At 56.4% G+C, this 26,354-nt stretch overlaps 1 protein-coding gene and 1 non-coding gene across 2 annotated transcripts in view; both read left to right on the forward strand.

Moving 5' to 3' along the window:
* The window catches only part of MYO15A (myosin XVA), a 64,511-nt gene that overhangs the window by 17,754 nt on the left and 20,403 nt on the right, over nt 1-26,354 (forward strand). The window contains exons 12-54 of the mRNA XM_065532843.1: nt 577-635; nt 722-845; nt 1,764-1,859; nt 2,299-2,430; nt 2,995-3,120; nt 3,718-3,795; nt 4,677-4,825; nt 4,947-4,992; nt 5,179-5,303; nt 5,812-5,929; nt 6,232-6,407; nt 6,910-6,994; nt 7,730-7,783; nt 7,877-7,958; nt 8,032-8,162; nt 8,660-8,755; nt 9,982-10,217; nt 12,425-12,606; nt 12,894-12,966; nt 13,159-13,350; nt 13,592-13,752; nt 13,862-13,956; nt 14,798-14,912; nt 15,083-15,150; nt 15,221-15,298; nt 15,495-15,672; nt 15,778-15,910; nt 16,233-16,338; nt 16,498-16,570; nt 18,287-18,408; nt 18,619-18,678; nt 19,157-19,232; nt 19,585-19,700; nt 19,789-19,907; nt 20,997-21,138; nt 21,779-21,890; nt 21,980-22,054; nt 22,850-23,028; nt 23,657-23,772; nt 24,045-24,117; nt 24,389-24,461; nt 24,720-24,793; nt 25,049-25,131. Of these exons, the coding sequence (XP_065388915.1) occupies nt 577-635; nt 722-845; nt 1,764-1,859; nt 2,299-2,430; nt 2,995-3,120; nt 3,718-3,795; nt 4,677-4,825; nt 4,947-4,992; nt 5,179-5,303; nt 5,812-5,929; nt 6,232-6,407; nt 6,910-6,994; nt 7,730-7,783; nt 7,877-7,958; nt 8,032-8,162; nt 8,660-8,755; nt 9,982-10,217; nt 12,425-12,606; nt 12,894-12,966; nt 13,159-13,350; nt 13,592-13,752; nt 13,862-13,956; nt 14,798-14,912; nt 15,083-15,150; nt 15,221-15,298; nt 15,495-15,672; nt 15,778-15,910; nt 16,233-16,338; nt 16,498-16,570; nt 18,287-18,408; nt 18,619-18,678; nt 19,157-19,232; nt 19,585-19,700; nt 19,789-19,907; nt 20,997-21,138; nt 21,779-21,890; nt 21,980-22,054; nt 22,850-23,028; nt 23,657-23,772; nt 24,045-24,117; nt 24,389-24,461; nt 24,720-24,793; nt 25,049-25,131 (4,787 nt within the window). The remainder of the gene's footprint in view (nt 1-576; nt 636-721; nt 846-1,763; nt 1,860-2,298; nt 2,431-2,994; nt 3,121-3,717; nt 3,796-4,676; nt 4,826-4,946; nt 4,993-5,178; nt 5,304-5,811; nt 5,930-6,231; nt 6,408-6,909; nt 6,995-7,729; nt 7,784-7,876; nt 7,959-8,031; nt 8,163-8,659; nt 8,756-9,981; nt 10,218-12,424; nt 12,607-12,893; nt 12,967-13,158; nt 13,351-13,591; nt 13,753-13,861; nt 13,957-14,797; nt 14,913-15,082; nt 15,151-15,220; nt 15,299-15,494; nt 15,673-15,777; nt 15,911-16,232; nt 16,339-16,497; nt 16,571-18,286; nt 18,409-18,618; nt 18,679-19,156; nt 19,233-19,584; nt 19,701-19,788; nt 19,908-20,996; nt 21,139-21,778; nt 21,891-21,979; nt 22,055-22,849; nt 23,029-23,656; nt 23,773-24,044; nt 24,118-24,388; nt 24,462-24,719; nt 24,794-25,048; nt 25,132-26,354) is intronic.
* Nucleotides 10,661-10,761, forward strand: LOC123569654 (small nucleolar RNA U13). Its single transcript, XR_006693464.2, has one exon. It is a non-coding gene; the product is annotated as a small nucleolar RNA U13 (small nucleolar RNA).

The raw sequence follows: 26,354 nt of genomic DNA on the forward strand, positions 1-26,354 counted from the left end.
CATCTGGCCTTCAAACAAAGCTTTCTACCAGGGCCTGGACAGAGCTGCCTTGTGCTGATCCTTCGTGGGCAGCCTTTCCCTCTCTCCTGCTCTCTCTGTCCCTGGGTCAGGCATGGAGGGGAGTAATTTCAGACCCCAAAGACATTTCAGATTCCAATCTCAGACTGTTGCATAGTCTGTTTCCTCTACCTGGAATGCTCTTCCTCTTTTCACACTTACTCATCCTTTAAGAGCCTATCCAGGTATCCTCTCCTCTAAGAAGCCTTCCCTAATCTTTGGCCGGGTCAGTGCCTCATCTGGTCTTTCAGTCCTAGGCCCATTCCCCCTTCCCGGGGTTGATCTCATTGTATCTGCTGATGCCTCTGGCTCCCCCATTAGACCTGCAGTCCCCACCACTACCAGCATTGCCAGGCAGAGTTGGGGTGGGGGCGGGGGTGGTCCTGCCTAGTCTCTGTGTGCACAGTCACTATATCCCTCCAGCCTCCCTTTCCCATGCTCCCACTCCCCTAGTCCCCTGGGGGCTTTCTGGAGGCAGTGGCCAGCCTGCTGTCACTCAAGGGCTGTGCCCCTCCTTAGGAGACAATGCGAGAGAAGATCTTCACGCCCCTAACTGTGGAGAGCGCTGTGGATGCCAGGTGAGGCCGCGCCCTGCCCTGCCTGAGCCCCGAGGCCCAGCACCCCACACAGTGTCCTGCTCACACCAGTACCACCTCTGCTTCAGGGACGCCATCGCCAAGGTCTTGTATGCACTGCTGTTCAGCTGGCTCATCACCAGGGTCAACGCACTGGTGTCCCCACGGCAGGACACGCTGTCCATCGCCATCCTGGACATCTATGGTTTCGAGGTGGGGCCGCGTAGGAGGCTGAGGGGCGGGGGACATAGGCAAGGTCTCACCTCCCTCAGGCGTCTCGGGCTGCCCTTCCCATCCCTTTCTGTGCCTGCAGCAGGTGCCATCCTCCCTTCATGAACCCCTCCCTGTCACCATCTCCCTTGTCTCCTTTCATTTTCTTTACTCACCACAAGTACCCCCAAGGCCTCCGAGCCAGGCTCTGTGCTGGGCAATACCAGCTGCCCAGAAAGGACCAGCCAGGGGAGCTTGGGGAGCTTCCAGGTGAGGCTGGGTGGGGGTGGGGGCAGACTCTGACAAGCCCGTATGCTCCAGTGGGCACCTTTAGTTCACCTGGGCAGGAATGGGGAAGGCTTCCTGGATGAGGACGAGACACTCCTGAGACCCAGCAAAGGCACTGTAGGTGCAGGGAACAGAATATGCAAAGGCTGGGAGGGGTGGTGGGGCTGGACTTTGTGTGGGGGGGAGGGGTGACTGCTGTGCCAGTGCACAGCAAAGGAAGTGGCGAGGGACGGGGCAAGAGCACGATGCGGCCATCACAGGCACTCACTTGGCACCTGTTATGTGCCAGGGGCTGTTCAAAGCACTTCGTTAATTCACTTCATCCTTACAGTAACCCTGTGAGGCAGGTACTGTCAGTATCCTCATTTTACAGATGGGAAAACTGAGGCATGGGGCTGTTATTCAAGGTAATGTAGCTAGAAAGTGGCCGAGCCAGAATTTGAACCCCGGCAGAAGGCCCCAGAGCCTTGGCCATCAGCCACTGCCTGTCAGGTGCAGCAGGAGCCGTGGAGGGTTCCAAGCTGAGGGTCTGTGGTTGAGCTCCAGCTTTTTGAAGTTGCCACCAGGGAAGGCAGGGCAAACAGGCTGGTGGCCAAGGAAGGACCAGTCCCAGCCTCCCCATCCACCTGGCAGGACTTGAGCTTCAACAGCTTTGAGCAGCTGTGTATTAACTACGCAAACGAGAACCTTCAGTACCTTTTCAACAAGATCGTCTTCCAGGAGGAGCAGGTGTGTGGGCCCCATTAATACTCCTGTCCCTGTCTTCACTGGCCAGTGGACCTCCGTGGAGACAGATGAGGATATACTGGTTGTTTAAGGGCAATTCTGACATCAGTAGACAGCGGAGGAAAAGGCATTCTAAGCTGGGGACCAGCCCATGGGAAGGTCTCTGTTCTGGAGGGAAAGGTGCTGAGGTGCTGTGCTCAGAGAGGAGTCCCCTTGGGGGGTCCTTCTCCTCTACTGGGCTGTCCCAGGCAGAGGGAGCAGTAGGACCCTGAGTTGGCTCATGCTGCCTTATCAGGGGGTGAGTTCCCTGTTCTGGGAGGTATGCAAGCAGAGGTGCTGCTGGCCAGGCTCCTTTAGATTCAGCCTGGGAGGGAGGGTGGGTAGGGTGGGTGGGCCCTGGACAGGGATGGGAGGTTGAGCTCCTGCTGCCCACTGCCTGCAGGAGGAGTATATCCGTGAGCAGATCGACTGGCAGGAGATCACCTTTGCTGACAACCAACCCTGCATCAACCTCATCTCACTGAAACCTTATGGCATCCTGCGAATCCTCGATGACCAGTGTTGCTTTCCCCAGGTGAGCTGCAGGCACTGTGTGAGCCTAGTCAGGTCACAGATCTCTCAGCCTCATGTCCTCATCCCACCCTGACTCCTTCATTCCTCTCTGCTCTGGCCTGAGGAAGGCAGTGGGGGGTTGGGATACCCGACCTACTATTCACATCCTGGGGTGATTGAGGCCAGATGGGCAGCTATGTGTGTTCAGAAGAGAGGCTGCACCAGCCTGGAAAGTCACAGAAGGTTTCCTGGAGTAGGTAACCTTGGGATTGGACCTCAAATCCTGATTGCAAAACACAAGGGTGGAATGGCAGTGAGATCAATAGAGTGCAAAGGCAGTTGGCCTGGAGGGGAGGCAGTTAGGAGCTCACTCAGCCACGCCTATCTTCAAGGCACCACTTAGGCCTCCAGTGCCTGGCTAAGGCACTTGCCTTCCGAGCCAGGGAGATGGGTAGCCATGGGAAGCTGTGAGTTGTTCCTCTCTGGTGCTCAATTGGGAGCAGTCGGGGATAGTGAGGTTGCTACCAGGCCAAGAACAGAGTGTCCAGGCCCCCTGCCCACCCACTGATCCCTAAATTGCCCCCAGGCTACAGACCACACCTTCCTACAGAAGTGCCACTACCATCATGGCGCCAACCCGCTCTATTCCAAACCCAAGATGCCGCTGCCTGAGTTCACCATCAAGCACTATGCAGGCAAGGTCACCTACCAGGTGAGCCCCGAGACAGTCGGCCTGGCCGCTGGTGCTGCAGTGCTGCTAGCTGTTGGAGACACAGAAGCACAACACTGGCCCCAGACATTCACACCCAGGTCCAATTCTGACTCTGCTGTGCCCAAGCTCTGTGACCTTGAGCAAATTGCTTAGCTAGTCTGAGCTTCAGTTCTCTCACTTGGAAAATGGGGATAATAATAGTGCCCAACTCATGGGGTGGGTGTGAGAAATATAGGGTGGGTTTGATAAAGAGTAGCTCATCAATAGTGACTTCACTGTGGTCACCCTCATCACTATTATCTGAGGTACATTCCTGCCCTGGAGGTGTCTCAGGCTAGGATTCCGTGCCTCTGTCCCCATCCAGGCCTTACTTTTCTCATCTGTAGAATGGGTGCAGGACAATGTCCTTCACTGAGGGTGAGGCCAAGACCCAGGTTGGTCATGTGAAGCCATGGTGAATGCTCCCCTCCCCCAGGAATAGGGAGAATGGTGGGGACTGGAGAGGTAGGACCATAGAGGTGAGGAGGATGCAGTCCCTCCTAGGGTAGACAGAGAGACAGAGGCCAGGATTACCCGGGCCATTGTTCCCCTTTGCAGGTGCACAAGTTCCTGGACAAGAACCACGACCAAGTGCGCCAGGACGTGCTGGATCTGTTCGTACGGAGCCGGACACGGGTGAGCCTCGCCTTCCACCACTCTGGCCCTGCCCCCACGCATGGCCCCACACCCACACCCAGCCCGCCTGCAGGCCTTAGACCATGTTGCCACGTCCTGGCTCCGCTTAGCTTTGGCCAAAGACAAGGGTGGCCTGGACACCCTGTCCCTGGCCTGTTCCCGCCTAGCTTGGCTCCTCATCCTGATCCTGCCATCTGGCTCCTGACAGCCCCAGTGGCTAGAGCCCGGCCCCACTCACAATTCTAACCCTGTACCCCACCAGCTGTGACCTTGCCCTGTACTTACCCCACTCCGGGCCCCACCCCGTTCCCTGGCCCATTCTCTCCTGGCTTCTTGCCAGACCTGTTCCCCCAATCCCACCTCCTGGTATTCTCAGTTTCCCCCACACTACCCATAAGGCCCCAGGGGAGAGCTTGGGGTACCAACTTTGGGTTCCTTGAAGGCTTAGGGAGGCCCTGCATCCCAGCTACACTACGGCCAGCAGATGGCCCTATGACAGAGCACAGGCCTGGTAACATCACCTCCCCTATCTGGCCCTCCCCTTCCTCCTGTCCACTGGGCACCCTCCTCATGAGGTCATAGCCAGAGTTCACAACCATGTGTCTAACAGGCCACCTTGGGGCCAGGCACACAGTCAGTGACTGTGTGTTCCTTAGACTGAAGGGGAAAAAGCCAGTTATGGGATGGATCCCTTGGAAGGTGCTGAGCCCTACCTGTTTTGAGAAGCATGTAAGTTAGGATGACAGAGGCCTTGCAGAGAGAACAGGGGTCCAGTTAGTCTTCAGATCCCCCTGGTTCAGAGATTTGACTCCTGCTCTCTGTTCCTCCTCATTTCGGTCTCCCGGCCCCTGCCTGTTTTCCCTGCCCTGACCCCTGCCCAGGTGGTGGCACACCTCTTCTCCAGCCATGCCCCACAGGCTGCCCCTCAGCGCCTGGGCAAGAGCAGCTCCGTCACTCGGCTCTACAAGGCACACACCGTGGCTGCCAAGTTCCAGCAGTCACTCCTGGATCTGGTGGAAAAGATGGAGAGGTGGGGTGGGGGGCAGGTGGGCGGAGCACCCAGTCTCATCCTTAACCCACCTCATGACCCTCAGAGGGTGAGCGCCTTCTTTTTCTGAGGCCTCACGCTGTCCTCTTCCTGCCGCTACCAGGTGTAACCCCTTGTTCATGCGTTGCCTGAAGCCCAACCACAAGAAGGTGAGTGAGAGCTGAGGCCTCTGAGAGAGCCAAATCCTCCTGCCCATGCTGTGCGACCTTGGGCAAGTGGCTTGGCCTCTCTGGACCTGCATCTGCCCAGCCTAGCATTGGGACTATTCACCATGACTGTGCCCTTTGCACATGGCTGAGCCAATGTGCAGACTCCCTCTCTGGGCATCCCTACAGGAGCCAAATCTCTTTGAGCCAGATGTGGTAATGGCACAGTTACGCTATTCAGGGGTGCTGGAGACCGTGAGGATCCGCAAGGAGGGATTTCCAGTGCGCCTGCCTTTCCAGGGGTTCATCGACAGGTATCTTGGTTAGGGTAGTTCCTGAGCTCTACAAATCCCTGCCCAAGTCCCCATGGCCCCAGGAATACACAACCCAGGCAGTACAGGGCTTGCCATGCACAGTTGCTCAGGTTGTATACTTCACAAGGCTGCCACATGCTAGCTGTTATGTGGTAGATACATTTATTGTATTGCCTTTTTTGTAGTTATATGTTGTATAACATATAATATGTATAATCAACCCTCCGTGTTGATTAGAATGATTTTAGTAGTTACAATGACAAGTTTCCAGCAGGTGGCAGTCAAGTGTCCTGTTCTACTGAAATCATCTATTATAACAATTGTCTGACACCCAGAAGTAAAGAATCTTGAGGATGGAGTGCCTTTTTTCAGATTACAACAAACTATTCGTGGAGCCACCACTGGGACTAGGCCTTTTGGACACGGGGCTGGGGGCGGTAACCCCATGGTCTAGCAGGCACCCCAGGTAGGTCTCATAGCCTCAGACTGAGTTTGGGCCCCCTGCCAGGTACTGCTGTCTAGTGGCCCTCAAGCATGACCTGCCGGCTAATGGGGACATGTGTGTGTCAGTGCTGAGTCGCCTGTGCAAAGTCATGCCAAACATGTACCGTGTTGGGGTCAGCAAGGTGAGTCCCGCCCCACAGTCAGCCCTTGGAGACCCCAAGTTCGGGGGCTCCACAACTACTGAGTCAGAAATGTCCAAGCTAGAGACTGCCGTCCCAGGAGCAACCCAGATGAGCTTGGGACATGGAATGCTAACTACCTGATTCACCAGCATCCTTCAACCTCTCCAAATCCACCCCATCCTCCAGCCCCGCTCTAGGAGGCTGCCCTGCCTATTCTGTCTCCACGGACTTCTAGAGAGGGAGGGGCCCTTAGTCCAGCCTCCTGGCTCCTATCTGCCTCAGTGCCTTCCTCCTGCCCTCAGCTGTTCCTTAAAGAACACCTATACCAGCTGCTGGAGAGTATGCGAGAGCATGTCCTGAATCTGGCAGCCCTCACGCTGCAGCGCTGCCTCCGTGGCTTCTTCATTAAGCGGCGATTCCGCTCTCTGCGCCACAAGATCATCCTGCTGCAAAGCCGGGCTCGTGGCTACCTTGCCAGGTGAGGCACAGAAAAGGCAGGATTCCTAGGAGACCTATGGTCAGGCTCAGGAGAGGCCACGCCTGACCCTGGGTGATGAGCTCCCTATCCGTGGAAGCATGCAAGCTGAGGGTGGAGGCCTCTGTAGGAGGATGATCAGATTCTCTGCGTCTCTGCTTTTGAATGTCCTTCCCAGCCAACCCCAGGTCCTTGTAACTGGTGGGTGGGAATCCATTCAGCCAAGAGGGACCTTACCCTGCATTTCAGGGACCCTGAGATTATAAGCTGTTGGAAAATAAATTATTCCGGCAGGTTTAATCCAGGCCTTGCTACTTAATTTGCTGTGTGACCTTGGCCAAGTCACTGCCCCTCTCTGAGCTCCAGTTTCCCTTTGTGCCAAAGGACCCCAAGAGTGAGATGTGGGCACTGGCTCCCAGGCCAGGCTGGCAAGGGCCTCTCTGCCCCTTCATCACCCTGTCACCCTGTGGCCCCAATCCCTGACCTCCCCACTCCCCCAACCCAGGCAACGCTATCAGCAGATGAGGAGGAGTCTGGTGAAGTTCCGGTCCCTGGTACACGCATACATGAGCCGCCGACGCTATCTCAAGGTATAGGCTCTACCTTACCTGGGTCCAAGGGGACAGCAGAGAAGGGGAAAAGGCACTTAGCACCCAAGAGGAGACCATTGGCCTTAGGCCGTCTTGGGTTCAAATTCTGCCTCTGCCACCCACTAGCTCTGTAACCTTGGCCATTGTCTATCCTCAATTTTCCCATCTACCCCTTGGGATTGTGGAGAGGGTTAAACGAGATGTTGCATTGAAGGATTTGGGCTGGTGCTGGGTTCACAGTGGGGTCTTCAGGAATTGAGGACCGTTAGAATTTGGCGACCTGAACGTCACTGGGTATGGTTTTGCTCTTACCTTCGTGTCTTGACCCACTGTCATGTAAACCAGCAACCAGAAAGATAAATGCAGTTCCCAAAGCAGTGAAGCAGTAGGTAGCCTTTACTGAAGGTTTTGTGGTGCTGCAGAGGAGGGCTTCCCATGATGCAGTGCTCAGCCACCTCCCAGAAATTCTCCTTGTGTGTCTCTTTCCCCAGCGTTTTCCTGCCTCCGCCTTTTGCCTCTGTCTCTGTCTTGCTCTCTCTCCTTTCCCCTCCCTGTTTCTCTGGCCAACCTCAGCCTCCTGCCCCACGTGTGGAGGGGGGCAGTCACCTCCACACAACAGGCAAACTGTCCCCCTTGCTTGAGTGTGGCCACCTTGCATAAGCTGGCCTGGCCTGCCTGGGTGCCCATCGTCACCTCTGCCTGCAGCTCCCCACCTTGACATCTGCTCTCCTGAAGCTGAGGGCAGAGTGGAGGTGCCAGGTGGAGGGGGCGTGGCTGCGGGAGCAGGAGGTGGGTGTGGGTCTGGGTGGCAGCAGGGTCAAGGAGGGAGGCTGGCAGGTGGGGATGTGGCAGGCCTGTCTGCCCCATGCACTGTCCCTCCAGGAGCTGAGCAAGCGGGAGGTAGTGGCTGTGGGGCACCTGGAGGTACCGGCTGAGCTGGCTGGGCTCTTGCAAGCAGTGGCAGGTGGGTCAGCGCCAGGCGGGGGGAGGGCACAGGCAGATCAGAGCAGGCACCGCATTCCCTCCTCTCTCCACAGGCCTCAGGCTGGCCCAGGTGCCTCAGGTGGCCCCTGTGCGGACTCCTCGGCTCCAGGCTGAGCCCCGTGTCACACTGCCCCTGGACATCAACAACTATCCTATGGCCAAGTTTGTCCGGTGCCACTTCAAGGTAAGGGCTAGTTGAGGTCCAAGGTGCCCTGACTGATAGATGCTGACCAATTCGAATGGACATTGTCCTTGCCCTGGGGCAAGCTCCTGGCTGCGCCCTGTGGTGTTGGGTATGAACCTTTTAGTTGCTGCATCATAGGGAATCTGGGAGATCCCTGGGGTCTGGATAGCAGTGGAGAGCCCTCAGGGCTCGGGCAGGGCTGTTTACCACCAACCAGTCTGGAAATATTTCAGAAATTGAACAACTGGTGGAGCTATAGCATGTCAGCCCAGCTCTGATTTCCTCCCCTCCAGATGAGGGTTTATCCTGTCCCTACCACCGACTTGCTGAAGGCCACTGTGGTGGCCCCTCACCAGCCCTCAGTTTCCTCATCCATACACTGAGGACCGAAGCCCCTGCCTCATAGGCCTTGGAGTCCCATGTGGCATGGAGCAGTGGGTCCAGATGTGCCTGTCAGTCCCGGCTGTGTCTGCTCATGTGCCTGCCCTGTGCCCTAGGAACCTGCCTTTGGGATGCTGACAGTGCCCCTGAGGACACCCCTCACGCAGCTGCCCGCCGAGCACCATGCAGAAGCCGTGAGCGTCTTCAAGCTGGTATGGGGTCTGCCCCAGCCCACCTTCTAATTCATAGCCCCTGGCCCTGAAGCTGGGCCATGAGGCTCCCAGTCTTCCCAGCCCCCCGCAAGCCCAATCCATGAGCCCCACACCTCTTCCCCAAAGGAGGGACTTTTATGTCAGAGGGGGAGATCTGGCTTCCTCTCTGAGGACTGGTGACTTTTCTTCTCCCAGCCATCTTCCTGGCGAAAAAAAAAAAAAAAAAAGGCTGCCTTGGAGCCTCTTGGGGACACCAAGAAGAGACCCAGACCTTCTCCTTAAGGACTTCTCAGTTTGAAGGGGGAGGCAGAGTTGACCCAGCCAGTGACCACCAGTATGGACAGAGGGAAGCACCAAGGCTAGGGAGTCTGATGGGGCCACTAATTCAGCCCTGGGCAGGGCCAGAGAGGGCTTCCTGGAGGAGAAGGCATTTGAGCTGGAGGGGAATTTGCCAGGCAGGGAGAGTGGAGAAAGTACACAGAGAAGAGGAAATTGGTATGGTCAGAACGGAGTCAGGAGGGCAAGGGTGAGACTGGCCAGTGAGGCCTTGATTACAGACCCAGAGCTTAGATTTCATCCCAAGGGACCTAGGGAGCCAAGGCAGGTGCTTCTGTGAGAGGGATGTGGTCATATCTGAATGTTAAAAAGAACACTGTGTGGCCTAGATAGAGCAGGAGGTGGGGGCTGACTGGAGGCCAGCGGTGCAGGGAGAGGGCTGGGGCTGCATGGGGAGTTCTAGAAGGTTCATGAACAGGAAAGATGACATACTTTGGATCTTTAATTTTCCCATAGTTTAGGTAAACTGCCTGGTCATTCAGCATAGAATACGGCAGTTGTATGCTGGGCACGGTGGCGCACACTTGTAATCCCAGCACTTTGGGAGGCCAAGGCAGGCAGATCCCTTGAGTCCAGGAGTTTGAGACCAGCCTGGGCAACATGGTGAAACGCTGTCACTACTAAAAATACAAAAATTAGCTGGGTGTGGCTGCATGCACCTGTAATCCTAGCTACTTGAGGGGCTGAGGTGGGAGGATCACTTGAGCCCGGGGAAGTTGAGGCTGTAGTGAGCTGAGATCCCGCCACTGCACTCCAGTCTGGGTGACAGAGACCCCATCTCAAAAAAAGTACTCCATGTATATATGTATATGAGAGGGATGCATGTTGTGGGGTGGGGAGTGGAAGGAACAACTTTCTGAGACGCCCAGGAAACTCTGTTCGTGGCCCAGATCCTGCGCTTCATGGGTGACCCCCACCTGCATGGTGCCCGGGAGAACATCTTCGGGAACTACATTGTGCAGAAGGGGCTGGCGGTGCCTGAGCTGCGGGACGAGATCCTGGCACAGCTGGCCAATCAGGTGTGGCACAATCACAATGCCCACAATGCTGAGCGGGGCTGGCTGCTGCTGGCCACCTGCCTCAGTGGCTTTGCACCTTCCCCGCGCTTCAACAAGTACCTTCTCAAGTGAGTGGGACTGGGTAGGGGCTGGGACATGAGGGATGGTGGCACCAGCAGTGGGGCCTAAGTCAGGGTCTTAAAGGTCAGGCCAGGAGTCATATCTCTGTGCTGGGAAGCTCAGGCATGGAGGCTGGCCAGGGGCTGCTATGCGTTTCTACTGGGCTCAGAGCAAGAAAGGAGGGCAGGCCTTCACTGCAGGGGCTAGGAGTTAGGTCAGACTGGATGAGGGACTTCCAGAACTCAGAGTGGGACAAGACCGGCATGTGGGGAATTTGGAAAAGAGCATTGAGCTCTCACAGCATGAGAGTTTAATGGGGTGATCAGGAGCATGGATGCTGGACTCAGGCAATCAGGGTTCAAATCCCAGCTCAGCCATATGAGCTGTGTGACCTTGGGTAAGTTACTTAACCTCTCTGGGCTTCAGTTTCCTTACATATCAAATGGGGGTTATTCTTTTATAGTTTATAAGTGTGATGATTGACTTTTCATGTTCAGTCATGAGATGTGTCACCCTCAAACCTTGCTAAAACATCAGCACAAGACCAGGACAGTGGCTCATGCCTGTAATCCCAGCACTTTGGGAGGCCAAGATGGGAGGATTGCTTGAGCCCAGGAGTTCAAGGCCAGCCTGGACAATGTATCCAGACCTTGTATCTGCAAAAAATTTAAAAATTAGCCAGGCATAGTGGCACACACATGTAGTCCCAGATACTCCGGAGGTTGAGGCAGGAGCATTGCTTGAACCCAGGAGGCTGAGGATGCAGTGAGCCAGGATCATGCCACTTACACTTCAGCCTGGGCAACAGAGCAAGACCCTGTCTGATGTTAAAAAAAAATGGCGGCCAGGCGCGGTGGCTCAAGCCTGTAATCCCAGCACTTTGGGAGGCCGAGACGGGCGGATCACGAGGTCAGGAGATCGAGACCATCCTGGCTAACACGGTGAAACCCTGTCTCTACTAAAAAAAATACAAAAAACTAGCCGGGCGAGGTGGCGGGCGCCTGTAGTCCCAGCTACTCAGGAGGCTGGGGCAGGAGAATGGCGTGAACCCGGGAGGCGGAGCTTGCAGTGAGCTGAGATCCGGCCACTGCACTCCAGCCTGGGCGACAGAGCGAGACTCCGTCTCAAAAAAAAAAAATGGCATAATGATAGTACCTACTTCATAGGCTATTGTGCGGATAAAATATATAAACACACGTGAAGTGCTTAGAACAGAGAGGGGCACATGGTAGGTGCTATGTGGGTATAACCATCACAATGATGTCACCCTGCTGGATGAGAAGGATGATTTGCAAGGAGATCACACAGGCAGGCCCTGGGTGTGAATCTCAGCTTTGATACTTACCTGCTGTGTGGCTTGAGACAAGTCACTGCCCCTCTCTGAACCTGTTTCTCCCTTATAATTTGGGGATGACAACAGAACCCACCTCCATGAGTTACGGAGTGTACAGACTCTTGCTCAGACCAGCATGCAGCAGGTGGACATCACCTGGCCAGTCTTGTGACTCCGTGGCAGCTGACAGCAGGGTAGGGCCATTGCTGGCCTGCCTGCCTAGGGCTTTCCTGAGGGCATGGTGCTAGGTTCCCTCTCTAGCTACTATGGGCCTGCACCAGTGCTGCTCTTGGCCAGGCTTAGCTGCAGGGGGTATAAGATGTTGGGGTGAGGGAAGCATGAGGAATGACTGGTAGGGATTGGGCTCATTGGGCCTGGGTTGAGTTGAACCCTCAGCCGTCCCTTTTATAGATGAAAACTTAGAGGAGAGGCTCAGAGGGCAGATAACCACTCAAGGTCGCCCTGTGAGAGAGTGAAGACAGAGTTCTGGTTGTTGCCCACACCCAGCTGCAGACCCCATCCTGTCAATGACATTTTATTCCAACCAGCTGGAACCTCTTTGGCCTATCCTTGGACCTCTGTGCTGGCCTGAGATACTTCTGGACTAGCCTGGGACCCTTTCAGTTTAGCCATGGGACTCTAAACTAAACAGATCCTTTGTAAGCTAGCCTGGGACCCCTTAAATGCAGTCCCAGAGCACTGGACTGTAGCCTGGGACCCTTCTGAACTAGCCTGGGGCCTTCGCAGCCTCACCTTGGAGCTCTGAGATAGCCTGGGCCTTTCTCGAACTAACCTCAGAATTTCCTACCCCCACCCCGCAGCCCCCAGCCCCCAGCTAGCTTCAGATCCCTCTTGATCCCGGCTCCAACTCCTACCCATCAGGTTTGTGTCTGATTATGGGCGGAATGGCTTCCAGGCTGTGTGTCAGCATCGCCTCATGCAGGCCATGGGCCGGGCCCAACAGCAGGGCTCGGGGGCTGCCCGCACCTTACCCCCGACCCAGCTCGAGTGGACAGCGACCTATGAGAAGGCCAACATGGCGCTGGACGTGGGCTGCTTCAATGGTAAGCTGCCTTCTCTCACCTCAGTGAGGGCAGTGGGAGTCAGCAGGGCCCAATGAGCCCTGGGGGATGGCAGAAGCCACTGGATGCTCTGGAGCTGGGGAGGGGCCTTCTCAGATGTGGCTCTGCGTGAAAGTCTGTGTGGGGGTGGTGGGACCTGGCCCAGGAAAGGGGAGCCAGGGAAGTGAGGCTACAGATACAAGAAGCCTGAGAGGAAGAAGCAAGCAGGGAGATACAGCCAAACTGGACTCAGATGCTCCAACCTGAGCCCAGCACCTGCTGCGCCCCAGGTGACCAGTTCTCCTGCCCGGTGCACTCCTGGAGTACGGGAGAAGAAGTGGCTGGAGACATTCTGAGGCACAGGTTGGCTCCTAGGATGCCCTCCCAGCATACTCTTATGTACCTGGAATGTTGTGGGGGGAGGTCAGATCCCCCAGAGGGTCCCATAGGGTCCACTCTGTTCATGTTTAGAGTCTGGCTTATAACCCAGGATCTCCCCAGGTAGTGCCTGACGACTCTGTCCCTCATTTCTATTCCTGTGCATGCCATCACCAGGGGGCTGGCAGATGGCTGGCGTGGCTGGACCGTGGCCATGAAGAATGGTGTCCAGTGGGCAGAGCTGGCTGGCCACGACTATGTGTTGGACCTGGTGTCGGACCTGGAGCTGCTCAGGGACTTCCCTCGACAGAAGTCCTACTTCATTGTGGGTGCAGAGGGGCCTGTAACCAGCAGGGGAGGCCCCAAAGTGTAGGTAGCTACGGGGTACCCCCTCACAGATGGCCACTCCCAGGCAGAAGGCCTGCCCCTCCCAGCTGCTGGGACAGGCTGAGCCCGGAACTTAGACTTCAGGTTCTTAAGGAGGTAGAGTTCACCAAAGGATCCTGCTTTTAAAGGGAGAAAGCCACCCAATTCTGGGGTGCAGAGGAAAATTTGGGGGATTCTGGGATCTCTCTCAAGGTTAGCAGCTCCACGTTCCTTTTCCCCACAGGGTGTTTGGGAACAGCTGGGACTCGGATGAGGACACACCCACTAGACCCCAGCCCCAGGAGCACATGCACGAAGTACCTGACTCTGATGGGTACAGCAGCCACAATGAGGATGGTACAAATGGGGAGACTGAGGCCCAAAGAGGGACAGCAACCCACCAAGGTCAACCAACAAAGGCTGCTGTCTCTGGTGGGAAGGGAGCCTTAGAGGCTGTGTGGGGTGGAAATCATCAAGAAAAAAGAACTTGATATTTTTGTGCCTTCCCCTCCAGAGTCAGACAGTCTTGGAGAGCCTGCTGTGCCCCACAAGGGGCTGGACTGCTACCTGGATAGCCTCTTCGACCCCGTGCTGTCCTATGGGGATGCGGTAGGGATGGTGTGGGGCGGGTCATTTGCAGACAGGAGGCACAGCATGTACACCCAAGTCACACACTTGTACAGGGTGACCTGAGAGCTTCTCACAGTCAGGGTCATGGGGTGGTGTGTCCCATCTGGGTATCTGCTGGAGGCTGGACAAAGGATGAGGGTCTCTTCACAGCTAGAGATACTCTTGGCTGATCCTGGAAGGACCCACAGTTAGAAGTGCACCTCTAGCCAGGCGTGGTGGCATGCCTCTGTAGTCCCAACTACTTAGGAGGCTGAGATGGGAGGATCATTTGAGCCCAGGAGTTCGAGGCTGCAGTGAGCTGTGATCGCACCACTGTGCTCCAGCCTGGGCAATGGCAAGACCCTGTCTCAAAGAAAAAAAAAAAAAAAGGGAAGAAGTGCACCTTTGTTGGGAGCCAGCCCCCTGGGGCCACTAAAATATCTCTATCTGGATGGAGTTGAATGACCTTGGTCCCTGGGTCTTCTGGCCCCAGATCTCATGATACCCCTCAGATACCCTTGCTCACTCTGGAAATTCCAGAACCCACCCCACCCCGACTGCCCCGGCATGATATGCAGCCCTGAGCAGGGCACAGCCCCTCCTTGAGCCTCAGTTTACTCCTCTGGGGAAGAGGGGACGGGTTGGGAGCGCACATGGTTATGGGGAGGACTGATTGGGATGCCATCAGGGTAAAGGCTGAGCATAGAGCAGACCCTGAGCCAGCAGGAGGCCGTCCCCCAACACCAGAGGGTGGGGAGATGGCCAGTGTCAGGTGCCTGTTGCCATGGAACCTTGGGAGTACAACATTGAGATGGTCACTTGAGCCACCTACTGCCCCCAGGACCTGGAGAAGCCAACAGCCATTGCCTACCGAATGAAAGGGGGAGGCCAGCCCAGTGGAGGCAGCAGTAGTGGTACTGAAGACACCCCCAGGAGACCCCCAGAGCCAAAGCCAAGTCAGTGCCTTCCCCAGGTGGTTCCAGGGTTGGGCAGGGCCAAAGCCACTTGCCGGTCCTCAGGCACCTTTGTTTGCTAGAATGGAGGCAGCCACAGCATGATGGGGGGTGAGAGGACAGGGAGGAGGGCATCTCCGGTGCCATCTGTGCCTTCTGCCCCCTCCCCTCAGTCCCAGGCCTGGACGCCTCCACATTGGCTCTACAGCAAGCCTTCATCCACAAACAGGCCGTGCTGCTGGTGAGTGAGGGAGGGACTGCTGGGGAGTGGAGAATGGACCTGCCTGGTCACCACGGCCACCTCTCCCCAGGCCCGGGAGATGACCCTGCAGGCCATGGCGCTCCAGCAGCAGCCCCTGAGTGCTGCCCTGAGATCCTTGCCCACAGAGGTGAGTCTGGCCTGCCCGGGGTGCAGGGGTTGCTTGGAGACACAAGCTGTAAAGAGGAGCGCTGTGCTGCTCTAGGGCACTATTGTGCCTCTCTGAGCCCAGGAGCTCCACAACCCATCTTTGACAGAGATCTGGGGTCCCAGAGAGCAGCCTGGTGTATCCCAAGCAGCCCATCCTCACGTCCTGTTCTCCACAGAAACCCCCAGCACCAGAGGCACAGCCGAAGTCTGTAGGCACCGGTCCCCCTGCCAAACCTGTGCTTCTTCGTGTCACTCCAAAGCCCTTGGCTCCAGGCCCTCTGAAGTCTCCAAGGCTCACCACTAAGCCTGTGGCTGCCCCTGTTCTAGCTCAGGATCAGGCTTCTCCAGAAACCAGTGAGTGCCCTATCCCAGCCTCTGGGGCTTCCCAGGACAGGCCTGGGGGTGTGGTTGTGCCCCTTGTGGCCTCACCCTGTTCCCACCACCCGCCCTTGCCCACAGCTTCACCCTCCCCAGAGTTGGTCCGGTACTCAACGCTCAACTCTGAGCACTTCCCACAGCCCACACAGCAGATCAAGAATATTGTCAGGCAGTACCAGCAGCCATTCCGGGGAGGCCGGCCCGAGGCCCTCAGGTCAGCACTGCCCCCGCCCCCAGCGCTCCAGCCCCCTCACTGTGCCTGAGTGTCCATCATGGCCCACCAGCTTACTGAGTTGAAACACCCTGCCCAGCTCCTGTTAGGGAGAAAGTTTGTTTATACTGTTGAGTCCAGATGAGGCCCTGCTGTTGTCTAGGTTGTGCTGTAGGACTTCAGGCCAGTCTCTGCTTCTCCCTGGATTCTCGTTTATAATGATGGGGGAGTGGTGGTGGAGGAGGAGGACGTTCCCTACTGTCAAACTATGTGACAGGAAAGGGAGACTCAGTGTCAACCCACCACAGTACTCCAATGCCCACAGGAAGGATGGCGGGAAGGTGTTCATGAAGCGGCCAGACCCCCACGAGGAGGCCCTGATGATCCTGAAGGGGCAGATGACTCACCTGGCAGCTGCACCTGGCACCCAGGTGAGGGGGAGGGTGGGACTGGTCCCAGGTGGAACAGAAGACAAAGAGGGGCCTCAGGGATCCTCAGAAACCAGCTACCCCTACAAGCTGTGGCCCTGCCACTGCCCCTCCACAGGGCCTGCCTGTTGCCCCCTGAGCAGTCTCTTTGGGGTGGGACAGGTGTCCAGAGAGGCTGTGGCCCTGGTGAAGCCGGTGACCAGTGTGCCAAGGCCATCCATGGCACCCACTTCAGGTGAGAGGGCCAGGAGGGAAGGAGGGGAGGGTGTCCAAGTATATGAGGAAGTCTGTGGGCACAGGTGAGTGTGTTGGTGGAGTGTGTGTGTCTGTGTCCCTGAGCCCCTGTGTACATCTTGTGAGCACGTTGGTGTAATTATAATATACACTTAAGTAGCACAGATCTCAGGCCAGGCCTATCCTAGCTTATGTAATCCTACCAGAACCCTTCAAGGTAGCACTGTTGTTCCTACATGTTGCAGATGGGGAAATAGAGGCACAGACAGGTTAAGTGGCTTGCCCAAGGTCACACAGCTCAAAAGTGTCAGACCAGGGATATCAGCTGAGGCCTCCTGGCATCACAGTTGGAGCCCTAACCTCTACACCCTCTGTCTCTCGGCAGCCACAGTGATCTTAACAGCTACAAAGCAGTTCCCATCCTGCGCCTGACAAAAACGCCTGATGGCTCCTACAATAAGCTCCAAACTCCTCACTGTAGCCTATGAGACACTGCATGATGTGTCCACCTCCCCAGCCTCATCTCTCTGCCTCCCCTTGCCACATTCTGTTCCTCTCTGTTCTCGGAACACTCCAAGCCCACTTCCGCCTTGCATGTTTCCTGTGCCTAGAATGCTCTTCCCCAAGACCTTTGCATGCCTGGCTCCTTCTCACCATTCATGTCACAGCTCAAATGTCACCTCTGTCACCTCAGCAAGGTCTGCCTAGACTGCTAGGAGTGAAGGGCCTCACAGACCAGTTCGCCAGGGTCTGTCCTAAACCACCCTGCTTTACTGCCACCCTAGCCTCAGGCAGTGAGAGTTTTGTTTCTGAATGATCTGTGCCACCCACACCTGCCATGGGCACTAAACTCCAGGGCAGGGGCCTTGTCTACTTTATTTGCAGGGCCATCTCAGCCTTTAACCCAGGCCTGTATACAATAGTTGTTTTGGTGGGGCACAGTGGCTCACGCCTGTAATCCCAGCACTTTGGGAGGACGAGGCAGGTGGATCACGAGGTCAAGAGATCGAGACCATCCTGGCCAACATGGTGAAACCCCTTCTCTACTAAAAACACAAAAATTAGCTGGGCGTGGTGGCACGCACCTGTAGTCCCAGCTACTCCAGAGGCTGAGGCAGGATGATCGCTTGAACCCAGGAGGCGGAGCTTGCAGTGAGCCGAAATAGAGCCACTGTACTCCAACCTGGGCGACAGAGCAAGACTCTATCTAAAAACAAAAAAACAAAAAAACCAAATCCAATAGGTGTTTTTATGTGTTGAATGAAAGGCTGGGTCATGTGTGACCCTAGTGAACAGCTGTTTCTGTGGACCGCCCCTGGGTCCCCTCCTCCACCCGCCTTGCCTTTCCCACTTCATCCTAAGAGGTTCCTGTGGCCGGGCGCAGTGGCTCACACCTGTAATCCCCTTTGGGAGGAAGGCGGGCGGATCACCTGAGGTCAGGAGTTCAGACTAGCTGGCACAACATGGCGAAACCCCATCTCTACTAAACATACAAAAAATTAGCCGGGCATGGTGGCGGGCGCCTGTAATCCCAGCTACCCAGGAGGCTGAGGCAGGAGAATCGCTTGAACCCGGGAGGCGGAGCTTGCAGTGAGCCGAGAATGCGCCACTGCACTCCAGCCTGGGCGGCAACAGCGAAACTACATCTCAAAAAAGTTAAAATTAAATTTAAAAATGAGGTGCTTTCTCCTGCCTCCCTGACCCCCGCGCTCCCCAGCTCTGCCTTCGCGGTCGCTGGAGCCCCCTGAGGAACCCATGCAGACGCGGCTGCACCGCCTCATCAACCCCAGCTTCTACGGCTATCAGGACGCCCCCTGGAGGATCTTCCTGCGCAAAGAGGTGCAGAGCACGGCCAGAGCCAGGGGAGGGACTGAAGCGGGGTAGAGGAGTGTCTAGGACTTGGGGAGCGAGCCCAGGATAGAAAAAAGCCGGGCTGAAGCCAGGGGTGGAGTTAGAGCCGGAGCGGAGCTGCATCTAGGGGGCGGGGCCGGGTGTGAAGCATAGGGAGGGGGCAGTCGGAAGGTACCCACTGAAGCCCCGCCCCTGCAGGTGTTTTACCCCAAGGACAGCTACAGCCATCCTGTGCAGCTTGACCTCCTGTTCCGGCAGGTAAAGTCCTCTCTCCCCTTTCTGCCTCAGTGAACTCAGCAGGGCAGTGTGGACGCAAAGATGAGCTAGCTGCAAAGCTTGCCTCTGCATGCTGGGATTTGGGGTCCTTGACCAGGGTGAGGATGGGCAGCTGTTTTATTGAATCTCCCCCTCCCATGGGCAGGGTCAGTGAGCTCACAGTTCAACCTAATGAGAGTCATAGTTTGTCTGAGCTAGACATGGCCCAGAGATCAAATGTAAACCCCCTGTATAAATTAGGAAACTGTGGCCTAGGAAGGGCAGCCTGGATTGTGGGGGTGAGGAGAAAGGAGAGGGCCCTGTCAGTGGGATCTGATTTACACAGATGAACCAGCTTACAGATGACCCCACTGCTGCAAAATGGGACCCCCCCACATTGCCACTCACCCTAGTATAGTCCGACCTGGGTCCCAGCTGGGGGAGTCCCATGTGCTGCCTGCATCACAGCCTGTTCCCACAGATCCTGCACGACACACTCTCCGAGGCCTGCCTGCGCATCTCTGAGGATGAGAGGCTCAGAATGAAGGCCTTGTTTGGTATCTCAGGGGAGGGGACGGTATTGATGGGGCAACGAGTCAGAGGCACGGCCAGCCCTGTCCCAGAGGGAGACGGAGGCTGACAAGCCCAGACCCACCATCTCCCAGACATGTGCCTCCTTGCTCTGCTTCTCTGGCCTCTCGCATGGCTGGGCTGCATGTTTGGGATTGGCAATGCCTGACACACTGTGTGTGCTGGCCATCTTGTCCATTTCTGGGTTTCAGTTTCCCAGTATAGACACTGGTCAGATACCTTCTTGCTGGGTATCAGCCACCTCCCTCCCTGACATCCCCGAGATGGGGGCTGCCAGGAGAATGGGAGGGGGTCCTCACCAGACCTGGCCTCCCATAGCCCAGAATCAGCTGGACACACAGAGGCCCCTGGTAACAGAGAGCGTGAAGCGGGCCGTGGTCAGTGCTGCACGAGACACCTGGGAGGTCTACTTCTCCCGCCTCTTCCCTGCCACGGTGCGAGTCCCTCACCTGCCCCCTACCTGTCCAGATGATTCAGGGATGAGACGAGAGGACCCTCACATGCCCTTTATCTCTGCCCCAGGGCAGTGTGGGCACTGGTGTGCAGCTCCTAGCTGTGTCCCACGTGGGCATCAAACTCCTGAGGATGGTCAAAAGTGGCCAGGAGGCTGGCGGGCAGCTGCGGGTCCTGCGTGCATACAGGTGACCGGAAGGGGCTGGCTGGAGACTGGGGTACAGACTGGCATCAGCATTTCTTTTTTTTTTTTTTTTTTTTTTTTTTTTTGAGACGGAGTCTCACTCTGTCTCCCTTGCTGGAGTGCAGTGGCCAGATCTCAGCTCACTGCAAGCTCCGCCTCCCGGGTTCAGGCCATTCTCCTGCCTCAGCCTCCCGAGTAGCTGGGACTACAGGCGCCCGCCACCTCGCCCGGCTAGTTTTTTTGTATTTTTTAGTAGAGACGGGGTTTCACTGTGTTAGCCAGGATGGTCTCGATCTCCTGACCTCGTGATCCACCCGTCTCGGCCTCCCAAAGTGCTGGGATTACAGGCTTGAGCCACCGCGCCCGGCCGGCATCAGCATTTCTTTCCTCTCCACAGCCACTTACCAAGTACCCATGATGTGCCAGGCTCTGTGCCAAGCCATTGAAGCAAACCCATTTTAGAGCTGGGGAAACTGAGGCTCAGAGAGAAAAGTTGTTTGTCTCAGGTCACACAGCCAGGAAGGGGTTGAGCTGGGAACCCACTCCCCTGTCCTCCTTCCAACCTGCTGCACAGCAGCAGCACTGTGCAGAGGGGCTGCTGTGCTGGAAGTGACCAAACCCTGATGCAGCTGGTGAGGGAACCACTGCCAGCCGTGACACCTTACTGAGTCCTCAGACTCCCTCCCCTGCTAGAAGTCCCTTTTGTCCTTTATAACATGAGGACGGGAATAGAACCTTGTTCACTGGTTGGGTAAAAGCTGCATGCTTTGAAAAATGGTGAGAATTTGGTCAATGGGTGAAATAGAGATTTGGGTAGGCACAAATCTAGATTTAGAGCTTGGACCAAAGGACAAAGGGTGGAGAGGGGCCGGAGTGTTGGCCCAAAGGGTGGTAGGAACTGAGCTGAAGCCACAGCCTGGGTCAGAGAGGGGAAGCAGGAAGCTTAGGGTCCTGTGGGAGCTGGCACAATGGGGCCAAGGTGGGGCTGGGCTTCAAATGGGGCAGGACAGGAGCAGAAGCAGCACAACAGGTGGAAGGAGGGCATCCCTCTGGCTGTGGAGTCCTGCCCTCATGCCACCGGCCCATCCTCCAGCTTTGCAGATATCCTGTTTGTGACCATGCCCTCCCAGAACATGCTGGAGTTCAACTTGGCCAGTGAGAAGGTCATCCTCTTCTCAGCCCGAGCACACCAGGTCAAGACCCTGGTGGATGACTTCATTTTGGAGCTGAAGAAGGTAAGGATCTTCTCACAGGTCTTCCCTCCACCCAGGCTGAGGGCCAGCAACAGGGCTCTCCCACCCCACATATATACTAGCCTCACCTTCCTCGGAAGTATGACTGTGTCCATAGACTTCTGTCTACCTTCAGTCCTTTGCACTAGCTGTGCCTTCCACTTGGAATACCCTTGCCCCCTTTTGCCTGCTCCTTCAGAAAACCTTTACCAATGCACCCTGCCAGGTGGCACAGCACCTCCTCTGAGCTCTGCAGCAATTGTACTCCTCACCCTCCTGCCTTGGCTGCATGGCCCACCCACTGCATCTCAATCTCTTTCCATCCCCTCTGCCCACTCTTAACTGCCAGCCCCCAGGCCTAGGGCAGGTCATCTCTGTGCCCTAGGCCCGAGGAAGACTTCAGCAGGAAAGTCAGTGAGGGCTTGAGTGGGGAAGGCCTATGTGTGTGCCCTGAAGTCCATCTGGGTCCCTCAGACTCACCCTCCAGCCCTTTCTTCCACCCAGAATGCCCTTCCCTCTTCTCACCTGATGAAGGCTCCCTTCCCTGATGAGTCAGGAAGGATGTGAGGAGCAGGGTTGGCCCCAGGCCTCTGGGAGTGGGGTGATGGGGCTGTTGCCCTCAACCTGCCCCTGGCTGACCCAGGACTCTGACTACGTGGTCGCTGTGAAGAACTTCCTGCCTGAAGACCCAGCGCTGCTGGCTTTCCACAAGGGCGACATCATACACCTGCAGCCCCTAGAGCCACCTCGAGTGGGTCAGTGCCACTGGGGTGGGTTGGGGGCAGGAGGCGGAGGCTGGCCAAGGAGGCCACCCTGGCAGATGCTGACCCAACCTGGCCCACAGGCTACAGTGCCGGCTGCGTGGTTCGCAAGAAGGTGGTATACCTGGAGGAGCTGCGACGTAGAGGTCCCGACTTTGGTGGGTGCCCCAGAACCTGGAACCCCATACAGGGTGCATCCTAGTTTCACGCACTCATGCTGCAGATGCACAGTGAGGGTTTCTTGGTGCCCGAAAGTGGTCTGGGCTGGTCAGGTCTCCTAAGGTCCAGGCGTGGCCTGTCAGTATCTGTTGGTGGCCAGACAGTCCAGCCCTCTGCTTTGCCTGAGGGGTCTCCATGGGCATTTGTGTTTGTGGCCTGAATCTCTCTCTCTTTTTTTTTTTTTCTTTTTTTGAGATGGAGTCTTGCTCTGTCGCCCAGGCTGGAGTGCAGTGGCGCCATCTTGGCTCACTGAAAGCTCCGCCTCCCGGGCTCACGCCATTCTCCTGCCTCAGCCTCCTAAGTAGCTGGGACTACAGGCGCCCGCCACCAGGCCCGGCTAATTTTTTGTATTTTTAGTAGAAACGGGGTTTCACCGTGGTCTTGATCTCCTGACCTCATGATCCGTCCGCCTCCGCCTCCCAAAGTGCTGGGATTACAGGCGTGAGCCACCGTGCCCCGCCCTGAATCTCTTTTTATGTCTCCACATGACCTGAGAGTCCACAAACCCTGCTTTGCCTTTTTGCTTCACTTCCCCGTTATGGTCCTGTGGCCCTGAGAAAAATCCCTTTCCTTCCCTGAGCCTGTTTCCTCATCTGTAAAATGGGTTTGATGGCCTGGCCTGCCTCACACAGTTCTAGAGACAGATAAAGAAGGTACCCGAATCTCCCTAAAGGACTCCCTTAGTCACAAGGCAAGACCCTCCTGTTTGCCTTAGACCTTTTACCCGCCCCTAGGCTGGAGGTTCGGGACCATCCACGGGCGCGTTGGCCACTTCCCTTCGGAGCTGGTGCAGCCCGCTGCTGCCCCCGACTTCCTGCAGCTGCCAGTGGAGCCGGGCCGCGGCCGAGCAGCCGCCGTGGCCGCTGCTGTGGCCTCTGCAGCCGCTGCACAGGAGGTGGGCCGCAGGAGAGAGGTGAGACCAGTGTGGGTGGGGTGGGGCGGGGTAGACCAGGGGGAAGGGACCGCTGCAAAAGGGGTGAGGCGAGTGGGGATAAGGTGGGCCACAGGCCTGGTCAGGCTCTTGGGGCGTGGCTGATCTTGGACTAGGGTGAGGGTGAACGAGGTAGAGTGAGCCAGAGGTGAGACCTGGAAGATGGGACCAGAGAAGGTTGGAGGTGTGGCCAAATGGGGTAGGGAAGGATGAGGATCAGTTGGTTTTAATCAGTCCAATGGGGTCAGACCAGCCTGGGCCCGCCAGTAGGTGAAGTCTACCTGGGATGGGGTGGGGCCAGGTGAGTGAGCGGGGTCGGTTTGTGGAGCTAGCGAGGGGTGGGGTCAGCTGTGACATGGCAGTTGGGGAAGTCAACCCTGGGCAAGGGCGTGGCCAAGTGGGGCAGGGAGCTGGGTTAGCCCAGCAAGTAAAAGGCGTGGGCGGGCTGAAGGGGTGAGAACAACGGGATGCAGCCGGGTCCAGATGGATGGGTGGGTGGGTGGCTTGAGAATCTGGGTCCTATCAGCGAGGGATTGCGTTGTCAGTTTTGACCCAAGGGCCAGGCGTGGTGTGGCCAGAAACGGCCTTCCTAGCTCCACCTCTTCTGCAGGGTCCCCCAGTCAGGGCCCACTCTGCTGACCATGGGGAGGATGCCCTGGCGCTCCCACCCTACACAATGCTCGAGTTTGCCCAGAAGTATTTCCGAGACCCTCAGAGGAGACCCCAGTGAGTGGCGGCCCCACCCCTCTTCCCCACAGTGGGAGGGTTCTGGGCTTCTTGCAGCCATCCAAACTGCAGGCTGTCGGTCTTAGAGGCCCCACTTCTGGTGGGAGAGATGAGAGACCACCCAGGTGTGAGGCCCACTTCAGTGCCTGCCTCTGGGGGTCTTCCTGCCTGATAGACTGATCAGAGTGGTGGGTCAAGAACATTCCTATGTGGAAAAAGATGTAGCCAAGGCTTGGGCAGGACAGGTCAGTAGCACCCACCTCCCACTGCAGGGATGGCCTCAGGCTGAAATCCAAGGAGGCTCGGGAGTCCAGAACCTTGGAGGACATGCTTTGCTTCACCAAGGTGTCCAGTCCCGGACCTCAGTTCCCCATCTGTAAAATGGTGATGCAGGGGCCCCGTCCCAGGCCCCTGAGGCCAACAAACTTGTTCTCAGTGAGACCCTCTAGCTCTCGGCACCCTGATTCCCTCCCAAGGACAGCATCTGTCCCCAGTATTGGGCCTGGCTCCCCTTTTGTGACGTGGACCCTCCTGTTATATGGCCTTGAAACAGTGTGTCCCCTTTCTGTTCTGACGTGTCCCTCCTCCATCATGACACAGCCCTCTTCCCCCACAGACTCCCCTCCAGGAATCCCTCATCGAACTCAGCGACAACAGCCTCAACAAGATGGCCACCGACATGTTCCTAGGTGTGGCAGTGGGACTGCAGCCAGGGCTCTGGGCTGGATGAGATCCAGCACTGTGTGGTCTCTACTGGTTGCCACTCCTCCCTGGTCTTCGGATTCTTTCCCCTCCCCCAGCTCAGATGTGGGACACATTTAAGAGAAAAGCAGCTCCCAGCTGCCTGTGGCCAAGGCTCCCAGGGAGGGGCTCAGTCCTGGGGCTTCCTGGGGTGGGTGGACAACTGGGGGTTTGGTGGGTCTGAGTGGGATAGGTCTTTCCTACAGCTGTGATGAGGTTCATGGGGGATGCCCCACTGAAGGGCCAGAGTGACCTGGACGTGCTTTGTAACCTCCTGAAGGTCAGTCCAGCCAACTTTGCCAGATGCCTCCTTTCCTGCTCTGTGGCTCAGTTTCCCCATCTGTCAATGAGTCACAGGACATTAGGGTGGGAAACCTCTCCCATGGTCCAAAAAGGAATGCATCATGCTGATGGGGAGGGGGCTGGGAAAGGGACACCAGGCCTGTCTTCAGGTGCCCACCCTGTTCTTATGTACCTGGTATGTGACATAGCCCCTAGCCTGTCTTTGGTGTGTAACCTCCCTGTCCTCCTTCAGCTGTGCGGGGACCATGAGGTCATGCGGGATGAATGTTACTGCCAAGTTGTGAAGCAGATCACAGACAATACCAGCTCCAAGCAGTGAGTGAACTGGGCTTTATACCCCACCATCCCCTCACTGTGTCCATGCTCCAGGAGGGGCCAGTTCAGCCTCCCACCTCCTCAGGCCTGACCCCTCCTGGATTCTCTTCCCCTCACCTTCGTCCTTACTCAATAGAGCACGTGTTTTGAAATTACTTGGTCTGGAACACAGCATTTCTGCTCTCTGAACTTTAGTACCCTCATCTGTAAAATGGCAATGATAATGTGTAAGTCCAGATTCTTAGTTGCAAGTGACAGAAACCCAACTCAAGCTGATTTAACCAAAAGGGAGCTTGTTGATTCAGAGAAGTGAAAAGTCAGTGAGTATGTGGCCTCAGGCATAGCTGGATCCAGGTGTCATTAGGAAGCAGGCTTTCTCCATCTTCTGGCTCTGTTTTCCTCTGTGTTGATCATTCCCAAACAGCCCCTCCCACAGAGTAGCAAGGTGGCAGGTCTGGGGTGACAGCTCAGCAATCCCAGAGAAAGCAAGACTGACCCAATATTTGCTGTAGAAATTCCTTTTTTTTTTTTTTTGAGTCGGAGTCTCACTCTATCGCCCAGGCTGGAGTGCAGTGGCGTGATCTTGGCTCATTGCAACCTCCGCCTCCCGGGTTCATGCCATTCTCCTGCCCCAGCCTCCTAAGTAGCTGGGACTACAGGCGCCCGCCACCATGTCTGGCTAATTTTTTATATTTTTCGTAGAGACAGGGTTTCACCATGTTAGCCAGGATGGTCTTGATCTCCTGACCTCGTGATCCACCCGTCTCGGCCTCCCAAAGTGCTGGGATTACAGGCATGAGCCACCGCACCCAGCCTGCTGTAGAAATTATTAAATCCAGGCTTACAGGCCTGAGTTGGTCACATGTTCAACCCTGAACCAACTATGCCTATCCCTAGGCCAATCACTGTGGTCAGGGGCTGTAGTGCTCACATTGATCAAACCTGACTTCTGTGCCCATCTCCAAACCACAGGGATCTAGAGCGGGGTGGGTGGTTTCCCAAAGGAAGCCCAAGTGTTGTTCCCAGACACCAGATATCCCTACAAATGAAACCCTCACACCCACGACCATGTGAAGATGAATTACTGTGTTCCACTCATGCAGGGCCAGCACACAGTAGGTGCCCAATATGTGCATGCTCTTGTTACCATCAGGTCCACCCTCCTGTCTTCATCTGCACTACCTCCTCACTTGCTCTCCATCTCCTCAGGAATTTTAGAACCA

Source organism: Macaca fascicularis, chromosome 16, assembly GCF_037993035.2.
Source record: "Macaca fascicularis isolate 582-1 chromosome 16, T2T-MFA8v1.1".
Classification (NCBI taxonomy): Eukaryota; Metazoa; Chordata; class Mammalia; order Primates; family Cercopithecidae; genus Macaca; species Macaca fascicularis.